The 27,137-nt window shown below is 37.3% G+C and overlaps 1 protein-coding gene across 3 annotated transcripts; it reads right to left on the bottom strand.

Moving 5' to 3' along the window:
• Window positions 1-1,883: 1,883 nt before the first annotated feature.
• C1D (C1D nuclear receptor corepressor) lies at window positions 1,884-24,068 on the bottom strand. 3 transcript variants are annotated; one of them, XM_024241902.3, is made up of 6 exons: window positions 15,698-15,782; window positions 14,065-14,141; window positions 8,198-8,344; window positions 7,370-7,436; window positions 7,014-7,069; window positions 1,884-3,802 (listed from the first exon to the last, which is right to left on the bottom strand). In XM_024241902.3, the coding sequence occupies exons 3-6, from the start codon at window positions 8,333-8,335 to the stop codon at window positions 3,638-3,640; spliced, it is 426 nt and encodes a 141-aa protein (XP_024097670.2). In that variant the 5' UTR covers window positions 8,336-8,344; window positions 14,065-14,141; window positions 15,698-15,782; the 3' UTR covers window positions 1,884-3,637.
• Window positions 24,069-27,137: the final 3,069 nt, after the last annotated feature.

The following is a 27,137-nucleotide window of genomic DNA, read 5'->3' as shown; positions in this document are numbered from 1 at the left end:
TGAATTATCATCTTCAATTTTCTTCCGTCATTTATTGCAGCTGCCAAACTGAAATGGTACACCTTAAAGGCAACACTAAACTGAAAAGCAAATAATAAAAAAGAGTCTCTTAAATGTTTCATTTATAAAAGCTTATTTTCCCCCATCAAATTTTGTATACTGTCTGAAATATATCACTTTACAAAATTGACATCTTGCATGCAGTTATTCTGCTATGATAGATTTGCTAAACTTCAAGGCTTACTGTGGGGAGAGGGAGTAAAAACTAGCATCTCGTTTCAACCTTTTAAGAACAGATGACTAACAGAGCCGGTGGCTTTAGGTTTCTAGCTGGGCAGGCAGTAAGGAGATATAAAGTTAAAAATTAAACCTCAATTGCCAATAGCTATTACTACAGCTCTCTCTTTTCTGAACACTTTACTAATCTTTCTAGCTGTGTTAAAAATTATGCCATAATCTCAGACTTCTTGAGGGAATAATAAAAAGTTATGCCATAAATAAGCACTTTAAAAAGGCACATCAAGTCAGAGGGTGGCTATTCTAAAGAGTAGTCTATGGCTGTACACCCACTTTGATAGGAAAATGAATATGCAAACCAAAAAACATTCAAATCATTTTCTTGAAATCCCGCTAACAGGTAATATAATAGCAAATTATTCAAATGAAACAAATCTACAGAATTCCATTATAAAATCCTGTATACTTTCTGCCAACATAATTGTTAATGACAACTATAAAATGCTAATATATAAACAAAATATGGCTTGTATTTCCAAAACTGGAGAGTTTTAGATCAGAATATAGGGAAAGATAAATGTTTATATTTGTAAATTATGTGCACATCACATTGATATAAAATACGTTGCTACCAAGATCATTCAGGAAAAGAGTCACTGAATTTATCTGAGCAGGTTTTCTAACTATGCTATGAAGGGAGAAAATGAGACATCAGTGCTTTTTCTTCCCTTTAGATACCAAATTTAGCTATTACATGAGGCTGAGTCACTGTTCCCATCTTTCTCAGTTAATGTCACTTTGCAAAGCCAGAATTTCTGGTAATTTGTTGAATAAAATTACAATTTAACTGTATGATAAACTGAGTGATTCCTAAAGTATCTTTTTCTCCAGTTACCTACTTAAGAAAAAAGTATTTACATTCAATACACTGTCCATTTTTGAAGTCTTTCCTACACTTCTGGTCAATTTTAAATACCTTATTTAGAAATAATGCCAATCCATTTCTAATCGCTAAGTAGAAGGATTTTTTAATCTACAGGGTATCTTAAAAACTAATCAACCTGACATAACTTTCTAATTCCAGGAATGTAACATAATTCAAGCTTCAATTTTTCACTTAACATATTCTGTTTTACTGAAAGGATTTCCCACCTTACAATTATGAAGAAGAAAAAATTTGTACTTAAAATAATATTAAAATGCAAGATCTCATTATTTAGTATAAGATTAATAGACTATAATTCTAATCTTAAAAATATCTATAGATGCAACTTCTCCAACTTAATTCCCAAAGAGATTAATAAAAGATGTAATTAACATCTAAACTTAGAGCAGACTATCATGTGGAACAAACTATGTTAACAATAACTGCACCATAGTCAAATAGATCAACCACACACATCACCCTTTATGGTTCTGAATACAGTTAATGAGCACAATTTGTCATAAATTTTCCCATAACTCTGAGAAACTGAATTGAATAAAAAGACTATTTTTTTCTTACCACCTTATAAAAATAGGATAAAGGCTGTAGTTATCGTCTTTGGAACCTTGCACCTAGCACTGTTATCTGGCAATATAAATGTCATTAAGTATATTTGTCAAAAGAATAAACAAACAACAAGCAAATAAGCAACTCAATGCACTACAGTCATTCAGCTCTTTATTATGTGCTAAGTATTTAAAATTATACATAATAAAATGGAATATACTCAAACTTTTATTTCTACTAATAAACAATGAAAGAATTACTCAAGAATACACAATTTAAGAGAATGTAGAGTTGGACTTTCATAAACCAATAACTCAGCTAAAACCAATAATGATTTTCTGCAATTGTATAACATTTTTCATTTAAGCTGTTTTTCTTTTATGAAATTAGAAAATATACAGAAATCCAAATACATTTCTTTGCAATAAATAACACAAAGACATGTACACTACACTTGATCTTAACAGTAACACATTTCTCTCACGAAGAGGTTATTTTTAAAAATAGCTAGAAATTTGGAGACAAAGGCAAAAAAAAGGAGTAAAATAACTATAAATGTTCATTAATGTTCTTCCACTTCAAAAACTGACATCAGAGCCAGAAAAGACTTTCTGCGTCTATCAGTGACTTCCTCTTCATGTGTCATAGAAAGAGTTCAACATGCTTTACAAAATCCATTACATTTTAAGACCATTTCCAATATCTGCTATCATAAATCAAGAAATCCATTTATTCAAGGTTACTTATGGAGAATTAATCACACAGAAAATTTTAACAACTCCTTTTTCAAAAATTAAAGTACTTTACTATACTTGGCATTCCTACACATAATGATATGGATTCAAACACTGAAAGCATTAAGGGCATGTAATTAAAATTCATGGGCTTAGACATTTAAAAAAAGGTTTACTATGTAGTACTCTCTGTAACTAATATTCCAGAAAAATAAACCACAATATAAACACAATGTAATCTCCTTTGGACTTCTCATCTGCTTAAGTGGCATTATGTAACGTAAGAAGTTGTTCCAAAACACTTGTATGTACTTGATACAGCCTTAAAAACATGAAATAAAAAAATCTGAAAAAAAAATGAGATGAAAAGAACTGTGGACACCATGCACCAGGAACAAAAACTCATGAATTTCTCTATTTGTGATGACTTCTAAAACCTATCTCCCTAATTTGGAAGGCAAATTTACTCAAAAGATAAAAATACACAGGTCAGTTATACAACATTTTCAGCCTTTATTGAGAGTAGAGTCATCATGCCAAAATTCATCCATCAACATACAACCTTATTTCCCATCTAAAGTTAATGAGAATGTATTTTATTTTAAATGGGACATAGAGGCAACATGCCAAGAATTAAAGTACAACCATAAAGTTTTAGTTTCACACTTTGAATATCAACAAAGCAGTAATTCCTAAAATCATGAAAACATGATAAAGTATCTATACAGAAAAAAATGAACATTTAAGTCATTTCACGCTTTCTTAATGTCATATAGTGAAAACAGATGTACCTATAATTTCAGCCTACAGATAGCATACTTCATAAGGTCATTATTCATTTAAAATAGTACAAATGTTTACAAAGAACATTTCACTTAAATTTCACAGCTGCTTATAAAATGGTACTTGCAAGACTGACCTATATAAAGAAATAAGAGTCTCATCAAAAGAGATGGTAAATTATAAATATATAATATATCACAATGTTAAAATCCTCAATGCAAATCAATAAAGATAATGATCTTTGGAGAGGAAAGTATTTAGCTTTACATATTTACTGTAAATTTACATATTAATAAGAAACACATTTAAACCTTGCCCTGCCACAGAATTATTTTGTGGGGGGGAAAAAAAAGGTGTACTTTTTGAATATGTGTACATGAAAACCAAAAAGTTAACTTTTACTTTTTCCTTTATTGGCAACTTTTGATGCATTTTTCGGTTTTGGTTCCCAGAGGGCATTTTTTACAAATCTTGAAGCTGCACCTCTGTCCAGCTTGCCAGCCTTTTTCTTGTCTGTTATTTCCTTGACTCTGTTCATATATACTCTGATTCTTTCCTTAAAGATAAAAAAGAAAGGCAATAGATCTACTAAGCTATTCGCCACCACTAAATTTTATTATACTGTACACCTCGGTTAAATTCAACATATATGTATTTATTGCCTATTAAAGTGCATGGTGCTAGGAAATGCAAATGAATAGGATAAATATGCTCCCTGCTTGCCTGGAGTTCATAGTCGGAGGGTGGGGAAAGACAGATGTTAAAAAGTCATTTCAGAAGTCTTCTGTTTCCAAAGAGTTAGAATCACACTAAGACATTACTCCAGAAATAAACATCGAATTGAAAGTTTCTAGGTGGTTATACATTTTTTTAAAACACCATTAACATATATCTACATATTAACTGTTTTGTATCTAAAGTAAAAAACCAGAGCTTTCATATATTTGCAAAATACAAACTAAATTCTCCTGAAATTTTTCTAAACAGGAAATATATGAGGTAGTACTTAACTATCTTTTCACATTACCATCTAGTGTAACAATTAGGGAGAATGAAAATACAAATTATTCAATTTTTTTTTTTTGAGACGGAGTCTCGCTGTCGCCCAGGCTGAAGTGCAATGGCGCGATTTCGGCTCACTGCAGGCTCCGCCCCCGGGGGTTCACGCCATTCTCCTGCCTCAGCCTCCCAAGTAGCCGGGACTACAGGCGCCCACCACCTCGCCCGGCTAATTTTTTTTGTATTTTTAGTAGAGACGGGGGTTTCACCGTGTTAGCCAGGATGGTCTCGATCTCCTGACCTCGTGATCCGCCCACCTCGGCCTCTCAAATTATTCAATTTTATAATTTTGGTTAAGTACATGAAATTTTCTAATAAAATATACAGTTCTAATCAGACTTTACAAGGTGAGAAACATAATATGTTGCTGTACCACTGTGAAACTTCTGAGACAATTAATCAGCATAAATGGCTATCTTACGCTTCAAATGGAGAAATAAAGTTGATGACAGCCATAAAATAGCAGAGTAAAAGACTGACCACTGCTTAAAAACAAGCTTTATTAAAATAATCAACATAGTTAATGCAGAATCTTAAAATGTTTTCATTGTGAAAGACTGGCAACTCTGCTCCACACACTCTAGTGACGCCCCATTTCTGTCTGAATAAAAAAGCACAGTGCTTATGATGGCGGATACTAGCTGCAACATACACACACCAACCCTGCCTTGGGGTCTTTGCCCTGCTTATTCCTCTGCCTAGAAGGATATTTCCTCAATTACCCATACAGCCACTTCCTCTCTTCCTTCCAGTCTACTCAAATGTTAACCTTGTCATTGAGGCCCTGACTTCAGCATTTAAAACTGCAGTCCTATCCAAGCACTCCAGTCCCCCTTACCCTACTCTTTTTCTTTGTTCCCATAACTTTCCAACATACTACATATTCATATATATTTCTTATTTGTTTACTTTATTATTTGTCTCCCTCCATTAGATACAGTCTGGTGTCTGCCACAAGGGCAGGGATCAGCATTATTCACAGAGGAATCATCTCACTTGGAAATAATGCCTAGCTCCCAGTAAGCACTCAAATATTTGTTGAATGAGTAAACTGACTTTTCCTATTTGTGATACATACGGCAAATCAGTTTCCTATCATACACTAAGTCTGTGATCAATTAGTAACATCTACACAAGGTCAGAAAAGGGGAACAGGTTCTGTAATCCCAGCACTTCGGGAGGCCGAGCTGGGCGGATCACGAGGTCAGGAGATGGAGACCATCCTGGCTAACATGGTGAAATCCCATCTCTACTAAAAATACAAAAAATTAGGCGGGCATGGTGGTGGGCGCCTGTAGTCCCAGCTACTCGGGAGGCTGAGGCAGGAGAATGGCGTGAACCCGGGAGGTGGAGCTTGCAGTGAGCCAAGATTGCGCCACTGCACTCCAGCCTCGGCGACAGAGCAAGACTCCGTCTCAAAAAAAAAAAAAAAGAAAAAAAAAGAAAAAGAAAAGGGGAAGAGGTTTATGCATGCTTTTTATTCACCAACCCTTATCTAGAATATTAATGTACTACTTCAAAAGTAGATTCTGAGGTAGAAAGAAAACAAATGACCTTGTCCTTTCACAAAGACAGTATCAAGTACTCCAAATAATTTCATGTTAATGGAAAAAAGAGAAATTGTATGTAAAGTCTATATTAGGAAGTTGAAAACAGATGATACAAGCCTTCATTTTAAAGGTTTAAAGCCACATCATTGGTCAAACCAAGATCTGCATATCATATTGCTTTATACTTTTGCTTTAAATATTTTTCACAATTGTTTTATTTAAAAATAAATTTATTCTTCCCCCCAAGAACTTTAAAAGAAGGAAATGTCTTAGACTACATGTTGAAAAACTGAAGACAACAGATCTGGCTTACTCATTTTTAAAAAATAAAGGACCAAGTGCTTTACTAAGTTGTAAATAACATACATATCAACTACCCTAAGACTTGAGAACAAGAATACAATGTCAAGTGTATTTCATATCTATATTTGCCTTATATTTTATAAACACAAAGAATCAATTTATTAATATTCTTATTCATAAAACCAAGTCAAGAAGGTAACCATAAGTTTGATTTCTAATTTTTCTCTTCAAATTGAATGATTTGATTTAATTTTTGAAGTCAGCAAAAACTCCAAGATACCAGACCTTATATACTGTACTTATACATCTAAATGGAATACAAAGACAAACCTAGAAGATTTATTACAGGTTGTAAATATGTCTAATGCAGAATTACTGGACAGTACACATACAGCTGGTGCCAAAAAAGCTTTTAGCTTTGTTGCTGAACTGGATTCTTTACTGCTGAGAAAATGAATTAATGGAGGAATTGAAAAGGTGGGAGGGAGAAACTTTCCCGTCTTTGCTAGTAAATCAACTAGAATATATTTTAAGAACTGTATAGAAGTTTAAAAAAAAAAAAGTAGTTCTAGAGATAAACAGGATTTCAAGAATTTATAAGAAAAATAATATGTAAGTTATAAATAATTACTAGAATCGTAACATTTTCCCATTCCAAGATTTATATAATATATGGAATACCAATTATCTGAAAAAGGTAAGAGAAAAAAAAAAACCCAAAGATAATAAGGTCTGGCTCACTTTCATAATTTCAACTCGAATTCTGTTCTCCCTAATTTGTGTGACAAAGGCAGTGTGACAAACTTCAGGAACACAACAACAAACACATAAAATAAAAAGAAATTCAAATCTTACCAATTCCTGTTTTACTGGATGTTCCTTAGGATTAACTCCTTGGGTTGCCAAATAAACTACAAGAGAAAAATTTCATGGAATAAAATGGTGAATGTATTAATTTAAAACATTCCAATTAAAGAAACTAGTTATTCACAAAAAAGGAAAGTCCTACAAACAATTAAACTTTAAATTATTCAATTTCCATGTAATACTAAATCTATGTGTGGCTCACTGGCATCCAGATTTAAAAATAAATATCTATTAAAAGTGCTATGAAGTATAATTGTATATAAATTGTTAGCATTTTAAAAATAAATTATCTTTCACACAATAAGTAATTTGCTTTCTAATTAATTCCAAAGTAACACACATACCCCAAAACATTGAATTTAATGTGTATGCAGAAACCAAATCCACTTTTGCTTGTTCAAGTGGATCCAACTGTTAAAAAAGAAAAAGAGAGAGGGAAATAGAGAAAGTGAGACAGAAAAAAATACACAAACTTTGAACACCATCTGATAACATTTTAGACTTTTACCAAGTACAATGTATCAAAGAAGTTTTTTTCACTTCATATAATCCAATAACCAAATGATCTGAAAATAATTTGTAAAAAGTTTTCTTAATGAGTGACTTTTGTCCACAAATTTTCACCTTAGGGTATCATCTTTAGTTAGACAAGGAAAGTGTATAACCCAAGAAAAATTCTTTTGAATTATTTTAATTTCGGGAGTTAACGATCTGGGCTTTGTAAGTCAAAAGTAATTTATCAATATAAACATTGTACATGATGCATTTATGTATAAGAAGCAGGCTTAGGCAATAGCAAAGACAGAAGAAACATAATGAGATTTGTTTTAGACTGTCAAAGTCAATTTACTGTTTTTGTCCTATAGGTTTCCAGAAACCCTGATAACATCATTGTAATACTTAAAAGGTCAAAGACAGAGTCTGTCAAAAAGAATACTGTGAGTGCTCCTTTTTTTTCCAAAACCAAGTTAAAAACATAGTTAGGAGGTATTTCCTAAGGCTGGAGTTTTGTTTTGTTTTGTTTCCCCCCTAAAAATACCCAAACACTAATAAAATTGAAATAAAGGGGAAAAGGGGCATAGGTCATTAATCTGTTTCTTCTTCCACATGTTTCATAAAATAGCATTCTGTTTTATGAAATTCATTTTTAGGAAATTACATTTTTAAGATACCTTCTGCAATAACTCATTTCTAGAAACAGACATCATGGTCTTCAGCATCTCATCCACAGCACCAATGGAATTCTCAAACGCTGACAAATACTCGTGAATTTCTACTGGATAGTCTTCATTAATTTCTTCACCTGCCATTATGGCTGACTGGAAAAAATTAAATTCTTTGAATTCGTATTAGAGACAGAGCTTGTTCTTTAGTTTACAAAAAAAAAAAATCAATAGGTCATATCATGTATTTCAAAGGCACTAAGAGTTAAAACCTGAAGGCAAATCTTTTTAGAATTTAATTCTAGATTAACTACATTCCAATTTGTCCCCTTCTTAAGTTTCTTGGGGGGCTGTGGAACAAGAACCAACCGAAGCCCACTAATGCTATGCTCACCAAACCCTCAACATTTTTGTTTTGTTTTGTTTTGAGATGGGGTCTCCCTCTGTCACCCAGGATAGTGCAATCACCACTCACTGCAACTTACGCCTGCTGGGCCCAAGGAATCCTCCCACCTCAGCCTCCCAGGTAGCTTGGGACTACAGGCCCATTGCCACCATGCCCAGCTAATTTTTTTGTATTTTTAAAGAACTTTTAAAGAACTAAAGACATGATTACCAAACATGAGATAGCAATAATCAAAATCCTACATTTGAAAAACTGTTGAATTAGCAAAGCAATTAAAGTTTGATAAATAGATCCCCTAATGATTGCTGAAGAAATGGTAAGCAAAGCACTTTTTTTAGAAAAACATGTATTTTAGTCCTTCTAAATATAGGTGTTGATCTAGGAGCATGTTATATTAAACTAAAAAAGTAAAAATCTTAGGTCTAAAATACGTATCACAGAAATCATTTTTCAAGCCTATATATATTTATATTCCTTAAGCTTCTTTAAAATATTAATAAGAAATCCAAAGAGTCCATAAATCATATAAAGCCCATAAGCAGAAAAGAGGAAACTTGGGGGAAATAAACAATATGGTTTTCATTTGTGCTAGTGCATACTCTGACAGCCCATGCTTTAAAAATTCACCTATATCAATGTATTATTAAAGTATCTAAGTCCAAATTTTAGAAGTAATTCCAAGCCATAGGTAACATCTCTAGGATAAAAAAAAATTTTTTGTATTCACAGAAATACCTCCTTTATCACATAGGTAAGAAGAACAGCATGAACGTGTATGACAGCAAATAGCATAGCAGAATGGAAGAGACTTGGGCTTTCTGTCTTGATCATTGACTTTGTCACCTGAGATAAATCATTGAAACTCTCTCAGCCTCAAAGTCCTCATCCATAAAATAAGGCAGCTGGTCTAATGATCTGTAAAGTTCTTTATAGTTCTAAATGTTATGATTACTTTTAAGTTTGAAAAGTACTATTTGAATATTTAGTGACAACATATCAACATTTTTTCTGAATGAGTATATTCCACTGAGACATTTGGTTTCATTAAAAAAATAAAGTGAAGTCTATCTATTACTACTTGAGTTGTGAAGTTACTATCCAACTACTATGCAACCAACAATTAAGGCAATAAGAAAACAAAACTACACAGAAAAGAATTGATTTCCAATTTCAAAAGGTTAACTGAAAATATGCATTTGCCTCTCATCCCTCCCCAAATCCCTACAATATGACAGAAGAAATAGAAAAACATGAAAATAAAAATGCTGGAAACCAAGAAAAGCACAGATCTACCAGCAGACTTCAACAGTAGTAACTGTGTAAGCTAAAGAGCAAATTGGGCTGGACACGGTGGCTTACGCTATAATCCCAGCACTTTTGGGAGGCTGAGGCAGGCGGATCACCTGAGGCCAGGAGTTCAAGACCAGCCTGGCCAACATGGTGAAACCCCATCCCTACTAAAAATACAAAATTTAGCCAGGCATGGTGGCACACGCCTGTAATCCCAGCTACTTGGGAGTCTGAGGCAGGAGAACTGCTTGAACCTGGGAGGCGGAGGTTGCAGTCAGCCAAGATTGTGCCACTACACTCCAGCCTGGGCAACAGAGTTAGACTGTCTCTCAAAAAAAAAAAAAAAGAGCAAATGGGACCAGACTGCAAACAGGAAACAAAGCCAAGAAACCTTACAAACAAAAGAGATTAAGAATTTAGAAATAACCCCAAGAACAGAGCCATAAGTGCTGAAAATAGCTAACGTAATCTCCAGATCTGTGAAAGGACAGCTCCAGCATTTATTGCCTAGACAAAGGTATAAGTATAGGGATATACTGCAAAGAAGACTTGGTATTTTCTCACTTTATGCAGAATTTTGAACTAATAAATTTGAAAATGTAAATGAAAAGAATGATGTTCTTGGGAAGTTATCAATTACCAAAACTAAAAAGAAGCACATAAACCATACAGATCATTAACCACAGAAAAAGAATTACACAGTAGTCAAAGACCTATCCTACAAAGAGGCTCTAGTCCTAGATTTTATAGGTAATTTCTTTCAAACCTTCAAGAAACAGTTAATTCCTATGGTATTTAGCTGTTTAAGAATACAGAGAAAGATGGAAAACCTTCTTCATAACATACACAAAAATAAACTCCAAATGAATTAAAAATGTAAATGTATAAACATATTAGATTATATCAAATATTTACATCATCTAAATGAAACCCAAATGCTATAAAAGGAAATAGCTGACAAACTTAACTACATAAAAACATTTTTGAAAAGTCGTACATGGTAAAAGGATACCATAAGCAAAGTTAAAAGGCAAGAGACAGCCAGGAGAAAGTATCTGACAAAATATCACAAAGAATTAGATAGACTAAATAAACAGTTCCTAGAAAGCAGTAAAACAAATTAAAATAATGAAGATATCATCACCTATCAGATTGGCAATAATTTTAAAGATTAAGAATGTTCAGTGTTAGAAAGGGTATACACTGAAAGTGGAATATAAATTGATACAGGTTTTTAAAATGCACACACCCTTTGACTCAGGAAATCCTTTTAAGAATCTAGCCTATAAAAATCCTTGCACATGTGCATATAAATTAAAATGTCCTCCTCAAACTTGTCTCTGAACTTCCTCCAGTTTGTCGTGTATCAAACTGTCCCTCTGCTGGACTATTACCCATAAGTTTAAATGTTTTATTTCTCCATCTAAGAAAGAAACAACAACAACAAAAAATCTTGACTTCATATCACCCCCCAGCTAAGGCCCCATTTTCTCTCTTTTACAACAAACTGCTCAAAAGAGGTGCTTATACTAACAGTCTCTAATTCCTCTCCTTCCATCCTTTCTCAAATCTCCTACAAACATACGACCTTACTTTTCTCTCAAAATTGCACTTGGCAAGGTCACCCACACTGCCACATGGTTAAATTCAATGGTCAATTCTCAGTTCTCCTTGAGTGACACTGTTGACTCCCTTCTCTTGGTTTTCTTGGTTTCCTTTCTATCTCACTGCCTCCTTTCTTGGTCTCTTCGATGTATCCTTCTCACATCCTCAGCCCCTTAACCAAGCTTGAAGTGCCCAGAGGCTGTTCCTGACTCTATTCTCTAATTTACTCCTAGGCGAACTGAGGGTTTTTAATTGCTTTAGTAAACTGAAGACTCCAACATTTGTTTCTCCAACCCTGACTTCTCCATTGAACTTCATATTTACATTTCCAGCTGCATACTCAATATCTCTGGTTGGATGTCCAATAAATTCTCAAACAGAACCTGCCCAAAGCCAAATTCCTAACCTTGCCTACTGCAGTTTTCATCATTTAATTTCACGGCAACTTCAACTTTCCAATTGTTCAGTCCCAAAATTTCAGAGTGATCCTTGACTACTCTCTCTCACTTCATCTTTAATACACACCCAGAATCTAGCCATGTCCTACCACCTCTACTGCTACTATCCTGGTCCAAACCACCATCAAACCATGCCTGAATGCCCTCCTAAACAGCCTTCTTGCTTCTGGCCAAAGTCTATTATCAAGAATACAGAGAGACCATTCAAAATGTAAATCAGATTATGCCATGCTTCTGCTCAGAAACTTCCAAAGGCTTGCCACCTCATTCGAAATAAGATAAAAATCCTTACAGTGGGCCCAGCATGGTGGCTCATGCCTGTAATCCCAGCACTTTGGGAGGCCAAGGCAGGAGGACAGCTTGAGCCCAGGAGTTCGAGACCAACCTGGGCAACATGGCAAGACCCCATATCTATAATTAAAATACATATTTATAGGCTGGGTGTGGTGGCTTATGCCTGTAATCCCAGAACTTTGGGAGGTCAAGGTGGAAGGACTGTTTGAGCCTAGGAGTTCAAGACCAGCTTGGGCAACATAGCGAGACCCCAACTCTATTTTTAAAATTAAAAAAAATACATATTTATCTCTTAAAAATCCTTACAGTGGGTTCAAAAAGCTCAACACAATTTGCCCTGACTCCCCATCACCTTCTGTAACTTCATCTCCCACTCTCCCTTGCTTATTTCACTCCAGCCACATTGTTCTTCCCCCATGACATCAGGCACATGCCTACCTCCCTTTGGGCTTCCTAGAATACTCTATTCCTCTCTTCCTCCCTTCCCAACAGAGCTCATTATGTTACCTTCACCAGATCTCCACTCAAATGTCATCTATTGGTATCTCACTCTTAACCACCCCATTTTAAAATGCACACCCCTCCCCCTCACTCCCTATCTCCTCCCCCACTTTACATTCCTCAATATCAACTAACATATATGTATTTGTTGCCGGTCTACCACCAAAAGGCAACTACATGGGAGCAGGAATTTTTGTGAACTGTTCACAAGCACTGCCTGACAGTCAATAAACATTTGTTGAAATAAACTATAACAAAATATTGGAAATAATCTAGATATTCATCGACAGGGAAACAGTTAAATGAATTACACCATATTCATCCTTGAGAATATTACATGTCTTCTAAAAATAAAGAAGTAAATCTATATATAGTGACACACAATGAGAAAGAAAAAGTCAGAGAACAGAGAACACTGTATATAACACATAATGTGCCTAGTATATGCCATTTGGTTTTAAAAAAAAAAAATTGTATATACATACATGTAGAAAAGGTCTGGAAAGAGCATACAAAAAATAGACATTTTCTCTGAAAAGAGACAAGGATTAGGGAACAGGTTCAAAGCACACTCATTTTTTTAACTCTTCTTTCTTCATTGTTTACATTTTATTTCAAAAAGCACATATCAAATTTTTAATAAAAAACACTTAAATAAAGGCACTTAATAAAGTATTTTGGCTCTTAACAAATACTGTATGTATTTTTTAAAAACACAAAAAGGTCTTTATTTAAATGTGAATTTTTTCATCAAATTTTCCTATTAGAAAATATTTCCTTTCTTCAGAAGAACATGGTAGAGATTTTTCCTGCAATTATTCCCTGTCCCTAAGCCCCAATAAACAAGCAGTTATTTATTGTTAGAACGGGTTAGGGTGAACACTGAAAGCAAGGTAGTAAGTAAGAATAACTGCCCTCATTAAATCTGAACTGAGCCACTTGCCTTTTCCCTAACTAAAAAAATAAAGGCAACGGGGACTAAAAAATAAAGGCTCTTCTATTATGAGAAACTCCTCCTAATTCAAGTGATTTCTACTAACATTTTATATAGGCAGTTACTGAGTATTTATTCCTTCCACAGAAAAAGCGCAGAAATTTCCCTCTGTCCCCTTAGCTGCTCTGACCCCAGGATCAAGCAGTGACTCTATGGTATCAGCAGCAAACACTTGAATAGCACTGATTATGTGCCAGGCACTACTCTAAGCATTCCACATGCACTTGTTCATCTAAACCTCACAGATGAAGAAACTGAGCCACAATGAAGTTAAAGAACAAGCCTAAAGTTGTACATGTTAAAATTTCCAAAGAAGAAAAGAACTCACCCAGCTCTGCTCCTCACCCTCCTCCCAGGTTCTACAGGTACTCCTTGCCCTTCCACATACTCCTTCTAAAACACTGGCTGCAGAGGTAGAGACAGACGGAGAGGGCATGAGAAAACTTGCTTCTCTTCACCACTCAGTAAGGTGTGGCTGAGACTAAGGACCTGGGTTGCAGGGATGCTGCCCAGTAACCCCAACAGATGTTACTGCCACTCAGTCCTTCCTCTCACTGGTTATACAGAAGCCAAAGTACCGATAGGAGAAAAGAAGAGTGCATAGCATCACATACAGAACTGAAGTCATCAGCTACCTCTTTCCTTTAATTCTCCACTTCAGGGTAGCCAATCCAGGCAGACACCTGGGAGGCACCCCAAATCCAATCAGTCCTGTCAATATGGCTTCCTTAATCTCCTTACACCACAAGCTTTCCTCTATTCTCACTGACTAGATTATTTCAACAGCCTTTTAGTAGTGTGCCTATTATCAATTTTTCTCCACTCCCAGTTTTAGAATATTACAAAATATGCTTTAAACAGTCTGGTCATGGTACTCCTCTGTTTAAAATTCTGCAACAGTTCCCTACCACATGGAAGATAGTTCCAAACCCCTCAGCATAGATGCAAGGCCCATTATGATGTGGCCCTTGCTTGTCTGCCTAACCTCATCTTTCACGGCTCTCCTCTTCCAATCCTAGAGCTGTGGCCATGATGGCAGTTTTCCAAATGTGCCATTCTCTCTCTCAACTTTCACCTGTGTGATTCTCTAAGCCTGAAATGCCCTTCCAACTCCACTTTTTTCAAAGGCTGCTTATCTTTGGAGGTAAAAAATAGGTTTCAGTTCGGCCAATGAAGACTTCTCTGCATGCTCTCCTTCTATGCTCTCTGTCTGGACAAATATAACAACTATAAGCTGTAATGTCACTTAAAACACCATCTCTTAATGTATTTTTATTTACTTGATTTCTCCTTTGACTACAAGCTCTTTGAGGGGCTGTGTCATGTTCATGTTGTATCCCCAGTGGCTGACACACAAGGTGACTATATCTCTCAATTTGCCCAAGACAGTTCCACCTTATGCCTGTTGTTTCAGCTTGCCATCAACTCAGCTCCCTTCTTTCTCAGAAGTCCCAGTTTGAACAAAAAATTATATGGCTACCCTAAACAATTTAAGTTTTCTGACCCTTACTACTGCTTCCCATCCCATTTCGCTGGAGAACAGGAGCATCAGAGGAGTTACCCTTTGCACCAGTCAGGTTTCAACTAGAGAAGCAGAACCAGTAGGAGACATATATTAAGAGAGTTATGGCAAGAAACTGGTTTACATAGGGCAGGCTATCAAGGGAGGAACTCATGCTGGAACTCTAGGCTACTAGCTGAAACTGCTGTCTACAAGTGGAATTTCTTCTTTTTTGGCAGGGAAACCTCAGCTCTGCTTCTAAAGCCTTTCAACTGATTGAATCAGGCCTACCCAGATGATCTAGAATAATCTCCCTTACTTGATTATGGATTTTAATCATAGCTTCAAAATACTTTCACAGCAACACCTACATTCATGTTTGACTGAATATCTGGGGGCTACAGCCAAACCAAGTTGAAACATTAAAAAGACAATCACAGCCAGGCACCATGGCTCACACCTGTAATTCCAACGCTTTGGGAGACTGACAGGAGGATCACTTGAGCCCAGGAGTTCAAGATCAACCTGGGAAACACAGACAGACCCATCTCTAAAAAAAAAAAAATATTTTTAATTAGCTGGGCGTGATGGCATGCACCTGTAGTCCTAGCTACTCAGGAGGCTGAGGTGAGAGAATCACTTGAGTCTAGGAGTTCGAGGCTGCAGTAAGTTATGATTACACTACTGCACTCTAGCCTGGGCAACAGAGCAAGGCCCACATCTCTTTTTAAAAAAAAAAAGACTATTACACTAAGATGCATTCCTGGCATCACAAATATTGTTGCTCTGACAATACTTTCCCACAACAAGCTTGTTATTTTGATTATCAGGTTCCCAAGCTAGACTTCAAATTCTAGCTAACAAATGTAGAAGAAATGACAACTTAAAAAAGAATCACGACTTTGCAACATCTAATGAAATTATAGGTTTAGGCAATGACCACCAACAGATCACTAAAAGTAGGTGAAATGCACATATTATGAACCTCCTGATGTGAGGCAATATAACATACACAGCACCATCTGCAAAGCATTCCCAACTCCCAAAAAAGCTGAATCTGAACAATTAAGCCTACAGAGCTAACTTCCATTTTATAGGAAATACAAAGGATAGAGGAACAAATTAACACCACAAGAAAGCAAACAAATATGGAGTGAGAAATACAGTACTCTACAGGACAACTGACCAGGTTTCTATAACAAGTCAAAGGCATGAAGCAAAAAAAAAAGTGGGGGAAGAAAGACAGAGGAAGAAGAGATTTAAGAGATGTAACAACCAAATGAAATACATAGACCTTGTTTGGATCTTGATTCAAATAAACCAAGTGTAAAAAGATAGTTCTGTGACAAAGAAATCTGAACATGGACAAAGTATTAGATGACACCAACAAATTACTGATAATTCTGTCATCTATGATAATAGCAATACAGTTATATAAGAAAATTTCCCTGTCTTTTGAGGATGCACACTGAAGTATAGAGGGGTAAAATTATGTAACATTTTGAATTTGCTTAAAAAAAAAGTAGCCTCCACAAATTATTACAACTTTGAGAGCAAAGGTAAGAACCTATGTACATTATTTCTATAGTGAAATTAGATGGCTAACTCACAAACTAGCTTTTAGAATACAACCCAGTTCATATATAAGAGAATAACCAAAGAGAAGGTGTCATCTAGAATATTTAAGCAGCTCCATTACATCTCATTTCAATTCCAAATATAACTGGGGTGAGGGAGAGGAAGGTTACTGGGTGCTCACTACATCTGTGATAGTTGCTGAACATATAGTCTCAAATGAAGTTTGTATTACTAACATTTCCAACAAAAGGCTCACAATCTAGAGTGTCTATTTCAAAAGTATCACAAATTCTTTTTTTTTTTTTTTTTTGAGACAGAGTCTTGCTCTCTCGCCCAAGCTGGAGTGCAGTGGCTCAATCTCAGCTCAATGCGACCTCTGCCTCCCAAATTCAAGCAATTCTCCTGCCTTTTACAGGCGCATGCCACCATGCTCAGCTAATTTTTGTATTTTTTTAGGAGAGACGGGGTTTCACCATGTTGGCCAGGCTGTCTCGAAATCCTGACCTTGTGATCTGCCCACCTCAGCCTCCCAAAGTGCTGGGATTACAGGTGTGAGCCATCGAGCCCAGAAAATTCCCTTCCTTTAAAAAAAATCCTAATTTCTTGTATTTTTACCTGGCCCTTAAAAATGTAGGCAAAATAAACAAATAAACAAACACCCAAGACTAATGCCAAATAAAAAACTAAAAAAAGACATATGGAACACAAAGATTTTTTAAAGCCTCTATGAATCAATTTAACAATAAAAAAAAAAGTACACACAACCCAAAAGAAAAATAGGCAAAGAAAATCAACAGTTCACAAATAATCCAGATGACCAATAAGCATGAAGAAAGCTACTCAGCCTTACTGATAATTAAGGAAACATAGATTGCTAAAATATGATGCCATTTTCATCTGTCAAATAGGGAAAAATTAAAGAGATTAATAGTACTAAAATGTACAAAGGTGAGCTGAGAACAGCCTCCCATTCACTGTTAGTCAGGGTATATATTAGTTTAGCATTTTTGTGAGGTAATCTGCACTGTGCTTCAAAATCACATATGTACACGTGCTTTGACCTAGCAATTTTACTTCTCAAAGTATATTTTCATGCAAGATAACGTTTAAAGACTTCCACTGCAATGATCTTTAAAACAGTAAACTTTAAAACAGAACAACACACACATCCACTATTAGAACCTGGTTAAATAAATTATGATATGCCCACCTATTAAAATACTCTTCAGTAGTGAAAAGGTATGAGGTACAGCTTAGAAAGACTCCTAAGATATATTAAGTGAACAAAAATTGAAGAACAGCATGTATAATATATCTTATTTATTTATTTATTTATTTATTTATTTATTTATTTGAGACAAAGTTTCATTCTTGTTGCCCAGGCTGGAGTGCAGTGGTGCAATCTCAACTCACTGCAACGTCCCCTACTGGGTTCAAGTGATTCTCCTGCCTCAGCCTCCCAAGTAGCTGGGATTACAGGCATCTACCACCACACCTTGCTATTTTTTGTGTGTATTTTTAGCAGAGATGAGGTTTCACCATGTTGGCCAGGCTAGTCTCAAACTCCTGATCTCAGGTGATCTGCCCGCCTCAGCCTCCCACAGTGCTGGGATTAGAGGCATGAGCCACCACGCCCAGCTCATCCCATTTATTTTGAAGAAAAAAAGATATATGAGTGTGGAGGCATATTTGTATGGTATATGCATGTAAGTTTTCTTAAAGGATCCAAAAGAAGCTGTTAACTGTGGTCACTTCTGGGAAACAAAAAGCAAGAAAGTGAGGAAGTACATTTTGTTACACTCTCTGAATTACAATTTTTAAAGAATAAAATATGTAACATATTATAATAATACTTAAGTTTATAAATAAAAACTTCAATCATCTCAAATTTTGAAATTTACTTTATTCTCAAACATACCAGATAAAAATGTCATTTCCCCCTACTTAGCAGCAACAACTAAACCTATATTCTTTACCACTGTTACATTCAAAGAACCATATAAATGTGTTTTCTACACCTAAATTGTCTAGCCACCAGGTGGCTATTTTCCTCTATTCTCATGGTACAAAAGCCTCCTCTGGCCTGCTTGCTACATGGCCATACCTCCCAGTCAACTGGTTTAAAGATGCTTTTGCAAGTTCTCATCTTCTCTTTCTGTCCCCTAGCCAACCATTCTAGCTCTAGGCCTACTGAACATTCATTCCTAACGAAATTCACAAAAGACATAAATTAATGCTACCCAACCTCAACAGGTCCTCTGTCAGTTGCCTGACAGTTCCTTTATTTATCCCTGATACCTCCTCAGCACTTATTGCACAATGTCATGTAAATGAATAATATTTACTGAGCATTTACCACATGCCAGACACTAAGGACTCTCTTATTCAATAGATATTTAATCAGCCTCTATGATAGGCAGCCCTGATACTTGGAAGATAATAGTGAGCAAAAACTTGCCTGTTCTGCACTTACTGTTTAGTGTGGATGATAGACATTAATCAAAGAATCACAGAAATATAAAATTACAACATTAATATGAAGAAATAAATCGTGCTATGAGACTATAAACTAGTGGACATGACTTAATCTGAGGGAAGACAGAATGCTTCCTCAAGAAAGTACTCGATGACAGAGATGAGTTAAGCAGACAAAAACTGTAGTGCGGGAGGAGAGAGTTCTCACAACTCTACGACTGGGCACTAATATTAGCTTCACTTTACAGATGGCACAACAGAAACAGGTCACAGGGCTGATAAGTGGTAAAGCTCAGCAGAATGGGACTCAAATCCAATGGAGGAGGAACATCCCTCACAAATCCCATCAGTGGATTTGTGTGGGATGCTCTCTGGACAAAATCTTTAATACAACATATAAGGTTTGTTCCTCCCTGAAAGTCTATTCCTCTAACCCTTCCAGCCTTAACTCCCATCTTTACCCTATTCCCCAACATCACACTCAACTTCTGTTCCTGTCACTACTCCACGTGACTAGAATCTCCAATTTCCTTAGCAACGTTCAGTAGGCCTGGAGCCACCGAACATGGGGCATTAGCAAGTGGCCACAGAGGAAAGAGGACTGGCAAAAGCGTCTTTAAAACAGCTAACTGGGAGATGTGACCATGAAGGAAAGGAATTGAGGTCCTGTCATAGTCCTTTCCCTCTACTTGGAATACCCATGTTCCTCCATTTTGTACTGCTATGCAGGAATACCTGAGGCTGGGTAATTTATAAAGAAAAGAAGTTAGATTTGGCTCCCAGTTCTGCACGCTACACAAGAAGCATAGTGCCAGAATCTGCTTTTGGAGAGACAAAGGGGGAGCAGACATGTGACAGGGCAGGAGAAGCGGCAAGAGAAAGAGGAGTTTCCATGTTCTTTTAAACAACCGGCTCTAGGAGTGAACTAATACAGTGAGAACTCAACTCATTACCTCAAGGACAAACCAAGGCATTCAATCTGCCTCCATGACCCAAATATCTCCCACTAGGCCTACCTCCAACACTGGAATTGACATTTCAACAAGAGATTTGGAGGGGACACACACCCAAATCATATCAACCTCCTCTTCATAACAGTCTCCATTTTATTGGCCTAGTGAAACTTATCAATCCTTTAAAACCCACATCAAATGCTCCCTCCTCTATAAAGGTGTCCATACCTCCCAAAGAAAAGTGGTCTCTTCTTTCTCTTTGCTCCCAAGGTTCTCTGAATATAACTGTAATACAGTTATCACACTGGTGTGCAACTATCTGCTTGACTTAACATTATCACATATCTATCAATAACACTCCTCAAGTTCTTGATAAATCCAAAGGTGTCAATCCTCATTTCACCTGATCCATCAGCTGCACCTGACAAAACTGAACATACTACTCTACTCTAAATTCTACAACACCAGACTCAAAATTGTCCTTGTCCCTCACTGGCTGCTCAGTCTGTCTCATTTGGTGGTTATTCCTCATTTTCCCAACTTGTTAATGTTAAAATGCCTAAGGACTCAGGCCTTGTGCCCCTTCTCTTTTCTGTCTACATTTACTCCTTTAACGACTGTCTCCGGTCTCACAACTTAAAATACCATCTGTTCACTGACAACTCCCAAATGTCTGTTTCCAGCAATGACCACTCTGAAGTCCAGAATGAACATATTCAACTGTCTACTCAACATCTCCACTTAGATGACTAACAGAAATCACAAACTTATCACGTCCTTAACTGAACTCCGAATCTTCCCACAAACCTGCCCCTCCCACAGTTTTCTACTTCTCAGTTAATGGCAATTCCATTCTTCTAGTTGCTCAAGTCCCAAACTTTGACAATAACCTTATTCTTACAATTCACTTTCAATCTGTAAGCAATTCTGTTTGCTTTTCCTAGAAAATACATCTGAAATTAAACTGCTTCTCCACCTTCACTTCTTTCCAGCCAGTTAAGATGTTATCATCTCATCTGAACTACAACACCTCCGTGATTAGTCTCCTGGTTTTCACCTACCCCACCCCACAGCAAACTATTCTTAAACACAGCAGCCAGAGAAGATTCTATTAAAACGTATGTCAGGCTGGGCGCAGTGGCTGACGCCTGTAATTCCAACACTTTAGGAGGCCGAGACAGGTGGAGCACCTGAGGTCAGGAGTTCGAGACCAGCCTGGCCAACATGGTGAAACCCTAACTCTACTAAAAATACAAAAAATTAGCTGGGCATGGTGACGGGTGCCTGTAATCCCAGCTACTCTGGAGGCTGAGGCAGGAGAATTGTTGGAACCCAGGAGGCAGAGGTTGCAGTGAGCCGAGATTGTGCCACTGCACTCCAGCCTGGGCAACAGAGTGAGACTCCGAAAGAAAAGAGGGGTGAGGTGGGGTGGGGCAGGGGGGACCAGGGCAGGGCAGGGCAGGGCAGGAAAGGAAATAAAAGAAAAGAAAACAAAAGACAATAAAGTAAAATAAAATAAAATAAAACAAACCTAAGTCAGACCATGTCACTCCTCTGCTCTTACCTTTCCATTGGTTATTTACTCACTGGGCTATTGCTCAAGGCAAGACTCATGTTGAGGCACATTTTGAACTCCACATCACTAACATAATGTCTTGTCATGTATTAGGTAGTTAGCAACTATTTGTTTACTAACTAAAACCAATCAAAGTAACCTAAGACCTAATTTTGGAAACTCTTAATATCAGATTACAGTTTGAGCTTACAGATACTAGAAAGTCACCACATGGATCCAAACAAACATATGATAATGTACATTCCAGGGCTCTTCCTATCTCTACACCAAATAATTATACACAGTTATGAACTAAGCCAAAGAACAAATCCAACATGATTGTTTTTTGGAACTTGAGAGCCATTTGCTGTTGTTGCACCAGAATTCTATTACTGTAATGAATTACTGTAATGACTTTTTTGCACTGCATTATCTTAGGAGAAAATAACAATGAAATGTACACACAAGTTCTCAATAAATATTGCTTTCTTGGGCAAACAGTGACTCCATGTTAGTGTTGTCTGTAACTCTCCTTCAGTCCCACAGTACAATTTCTGAGTAAATATAGACTTCTTCCTTTTCTAAAAAATATGTTAACATCTAAAAATAAATTTATCCCAAAGTCTAATAGGGGAGTATATAAATTATGAGGATATGGCTCAAGATTGAGATGAACAATTACATTAAATTAAATTTACTTCTATTCAATGTTTAATTCAAAGCATTTCCAAAATTACAGCAATCAAGCAGCAAAATTACCTTCCAAAACATATGGAAGTTGATTATTACAATTATCTCATTTCTGAAATAACAGTATATACGGTTGTTGCATAGATTAAATAAATTAAATAAAAGCCATTAGAACGGGGCCTGGCTCAGTTAGCACTCAATAGATTAGACAATATTTTACTAAAAGTGAAAATTATCAAATACTCTAATCCAATGTGAACTATTTAGAGCCATGCTTGAAGGGTCAACTCTTTGGAAACAGTAGCTGAGATAATACATATGAAGAGCCATTTGAAAAAGTAAAAGCAGTTAAGAAAAAAATTACATTACTTTTGAACTGTGATACATACAACACAGCTAACTGAAGGCAGCTGTAATATCTTTTGACTGAGAATTTTATTTTGAAAAACCATTATTCACACTTGTCATTATCTTTCAACAAAACAATGAGTTCTATCATTTCCACCAAACACAAACATTTCTCTGTACTTCAATAGGGCTAATCTGTTATTTTTGAATGAAAAATACAGGGTTAAATGACTAAAAGTATAACTGGATTGTTTGTAACACAAAGGATAAGTGCCTGAAGGGATGGACACCCCATTTTCCATGTGATTCTTACACATTGCATGCCCGTATCAAAACATCTCGTGTACCCCATAAATATATACACCTATGTACCCACAAAATTTTTAAATTTAATTTTTTAAAAAATCACGGTTAAGTCTTGGTTCAGTCTACCATCAGACAGTCCTAATAGGTTAATAAGTGGATAGCAAACATCTCATTGCGACAAATACATCTTTATCAAGCCAAAACTGAATTGTAGTCAGCAAACATGAAGATATTAAAGCTATTTTGAAAGAAGTTTGAGTCACACTGAACTTATCCGGGTCATCAAGAAAAACTGCTCTCTTGGATTACCCAGTACAGATTTCAGCTAAAGGTCGAAATTAGCCCACTATCTCAGACGGGCTAATACTGCAGCAGCAGGCAGTCTGTGAATGTGAATGATAAACGGAGCTAACATAGTAAAGTCACTCCCCTAGACGTTCCACTTTAGCCTCTCTCCCTAAGCAAGATCGAAGACAGCTGAAAACTGTGAAGACTTCAATGTTTTTTGATTTTTGTTTTTAATTTCTTCGTCTTCCAAGATTTGAGAAGTCGGTGGTTAACTAACGAGGAAAAAGAGAAAGATCGGAGCAAGAGAGAGAAATGAGGGGCCGGGGTAGGCCAAAGCCTGCGACCAGCCCCAAAACAAGCGGAAGTGGGGGACCTGCAACAATGCTGCCCCAACGAAGAGCTGTGAGAGACTGCATTCCTGGAAGGCTACGCAGCCAAACTCCGATTCTCTCAGTCTGTCCAGAGGATGACAGGGGAATCCCAGGAGATAAAAAGCGGAGTTAAACAGGAGCAGGAGAAAAACTGAAACTACACCTTTGAAAAATACCTCACGGCCTTCGACTCCAGTCTCCCGGAAAGCGGTCGGGCAACGATGACGACAATGACGCGCCGGCTGTCCCCGTGCCGGGAGCGGCGCTTTCTGATGCTCTTACGCTGCTCGCCACGCCCCCCGCTCCTTCACTCTTCTGTAAAGGCAAATCTCATCTTGAGTAGCTTAGACCCATGTTGCGGGAAAGGATTGCGGCGGCACTCTGGGAACCTTTGTCTACATTTGTACCCGGCCAACACTCACCCCAAATACAGGTTGAGTGTATTTAACCAGGAAAAAAATCTTAGTTACCGAAACTTTGTTCGGGTTTTTACTTTCCCGGAAGTTTTTCCGGGGCCCTCATTCTTACTACCCTTTTATTGTCTGCCACTAGATGAGCCTCTTAGAGCAGCTTCCCAGATTATCTGTGGGGAAGAACAGGTTATTTTTCCAATCTGTCAGTAAAAGGTACTTCTATAAAATACGGTAAAAATGAATTAGTAGAAAAATGGGGAAAATATGTGCAAAATACAAGTCCAAATTTTTTATTAGTTTCAAATAAATGTAAAATTGCATTTCAATGTATGCAATCAAAACAAACATAATAGAAAAAAAGGCATTAACAGAAACTGTACATATTGTTCATTGGAAGTGTAGTATAAGCAATTGAGCATTGTCTTAACATTTGTAACTTGTCATTCCACAGTCGTAATTTGATAAAAAGTTATGCATGAAACAGTTGTCCACATATTAAATGCATGTAAAAGCATTTTGAACAAGCACCATGTATGTAATATTTAAAGTTTTGGGGGAGGTTCCAAGATGGCCGAATAGGAACAGCTCCAGTCTACAGCTCCCAGCATGACCGAGGCAGAAGACGGGTGATTTCTGCATTTCCAACTGAGGTACCGGGTTCATCTCACTGGGGCTTCTCAGACACTGGGTGCAGCCCAAGGAGCAGGGCGAGGCATGACCTCACCCGGGAAGCACAAGGGATCAGGGAATTCCCTTTCCTAGCAAAGGGAAGCCATGATAGATGGTACCTGGAAAATTGGGACACTCCCACCCTAATACTGTGCTTTTCCAACGGTCTTAGCGAACGGCACACCAGGAGATTATATCCCGTGACTGGATCAGAGGGTCCCACGCCCACAGAGCGTCACTCACTGCTAGCACAGCACAGCAGTCTGAGATCAAACTACAAGGCAGCAGTGAGGCTGGGGGGAGGGGCGTCCGCCATTGCTGAGGCTTAAGTAGATAAAGTGGCCAGGAAGCTTGAACTGGGTGGAGCCCATCACAGCTCAAGGAGGCCTGCCTGCCTCTGTAGACTCCACCTCTGGGGGCAAGGCACAGCTGAACAAAAGGCAGCAGAAACTTCTGCAGACTTAAACGTCCCTGTTTGACAGCTTTGAAGAGAGTAGTGCTTCTCCCAGCACAGATTTTGAGATCTGAGAATAGACAGACTGCCTCCTCAAGTGGGTCCCTGACCCCCGAGTAGCCTAACTGGGAGACACCTCCCAGTAGGGGCCAACTGACACCTCATACAGCTGGGTGCCCCTCTGAGATGAAGCTTCCAGAGGAAGGATCAGGCAGCAACATTTGCCATTCTGCAATATTTGCTGTTCTGCAGCCTCCACTGGTGATACCCAGGCAAACAGGGTCTGGAGTGGACCTCCAGCAAACTCCAACAGACCTGCAGCTGAGGGTCCTGACTGTTAGAAGGAAAACTAACAAACAGAAAGGACATCCACACCAAAAACCCATCTGTACATCACCATCATCAAAGACCAAAGGTAGATAAAACCACAAAGATGGGGAGAAATCAGAGCAGAAAAGCTGAAAATTCTAAAAATCAGAGCGCCTCTTCTCCTCCAAAGGAACACAGCTCCTCACCAGCAACAGAACAAAGCTGGATGGAGAATGACTTTGACAAATTGAGAGAAGAAGGCTTCAGATGATTGGTAATAACAAACTTCTCCGAGCTAAAGGAGGATGTTTGAACCCATTGCAAAGAAGCTAAAAAACCTTGAAAAAAGATTAGATGAATGGCTAACTAGAATAAACAGTGTAGAGAAGTCCTTAAATGACCTGATGGAACTGAAAATCATGGCACGAGAAGAACGTGACGCATGCACAAGCTTCAGTAGCCTATTTGATCAAGTGGAAGAAAGAATATCAGTGACTGAAGATCAGATGAATGAAATGAAGTGAGAAGAGAAGTTTAGAGAAAAAAGAGTAAAAAGAAATGAACAAAGCCTCCAAGAAATATGAGACTATGTGAAAAGACCAAATCTACATCTGATTTGTGTACCTGAAAGTGACTGGGAGAATGGAACCAAGTTGGAAAACACTCTTCAGGATATTGTCCAGGAGAACTTCCCCAACCTAGTGAAGCTGGCCAACATGCAAATTCAGGAAATACAGAGAACGCCACAAAGATACTCCTTGAGAAGAGCAACTCCAAGACACATAATTGTCAGATTCACCAAAGTTGAAATGAAGGAAAAAATGTTAAGGGCAGCCAGAGAGAAAGGTCAGGTTACCCACAAAGGGAAACCCATCAGACTAACAGCTGATCTCTCAGCAGAAACTCTACAAGCCAGAAGAGAGTGGAGACCAATATTCAACATTCTTAAAGAAAAGAATTTTCAACCCAGAATATCATATCCAGCTAAACTAAGCTTCATAAGTGAAGGAGAAATAAAATCCTTTACAGACAAGCAAATGCTGAGAGATTTTGTCACCACCAGGCCTGCCCTGCAAGAGCTCCTGAAGGAAGCACTAAACATGGAAAGGAACAAACGTTACCAGCCACTGCAAAATCATGCCAAATTGTAAAGACCATCAAGGCTAGGAAGAAACTGCATCAACTAACGAGCAAAATAACCAGCTAACATCATAATGACAGGATCAAATTCACACATAACAATATTAACCTGAAATGTAAATGGGCTAAATGCTCCAATTAAAAGACATAGACCGGCATATTGGATAAAGAGTCAAGACCTATCAGTGTGCTGTATTCAGGAGACCCATCTTATGTGCAGAGACACACATAGGCTCAAAATAAAGGGATGGAGGAAGATCTATCAAGCAAATGGAAAACAAAAAAAGCAGGAGTTGCAATCCTAATCTCGGATAAAACAGACTTTAAACCACAAAGATCAAAAGAGACAAA

The sequence above is a fragment of the Pongo abelii genome, chromosome 12, assembly GCF_028885655.2.
Source record: "Pongo abelii isolate AG06213 chromosome 12, NHGRI_mPonAbe1-v2.0_pri, whole genome shotgun sequence".
Lineage (NCBI taxonomy): Eukaryota > Metazoa > Chordata > Mammalia > Primates > Hominidae > Pongo > Pongo abelii.
The sequence above is the reverse complement of the archived record's forward strand: the minus strand, read 5'-3'. Positions and strand labels throughout refer to the sequence as shown.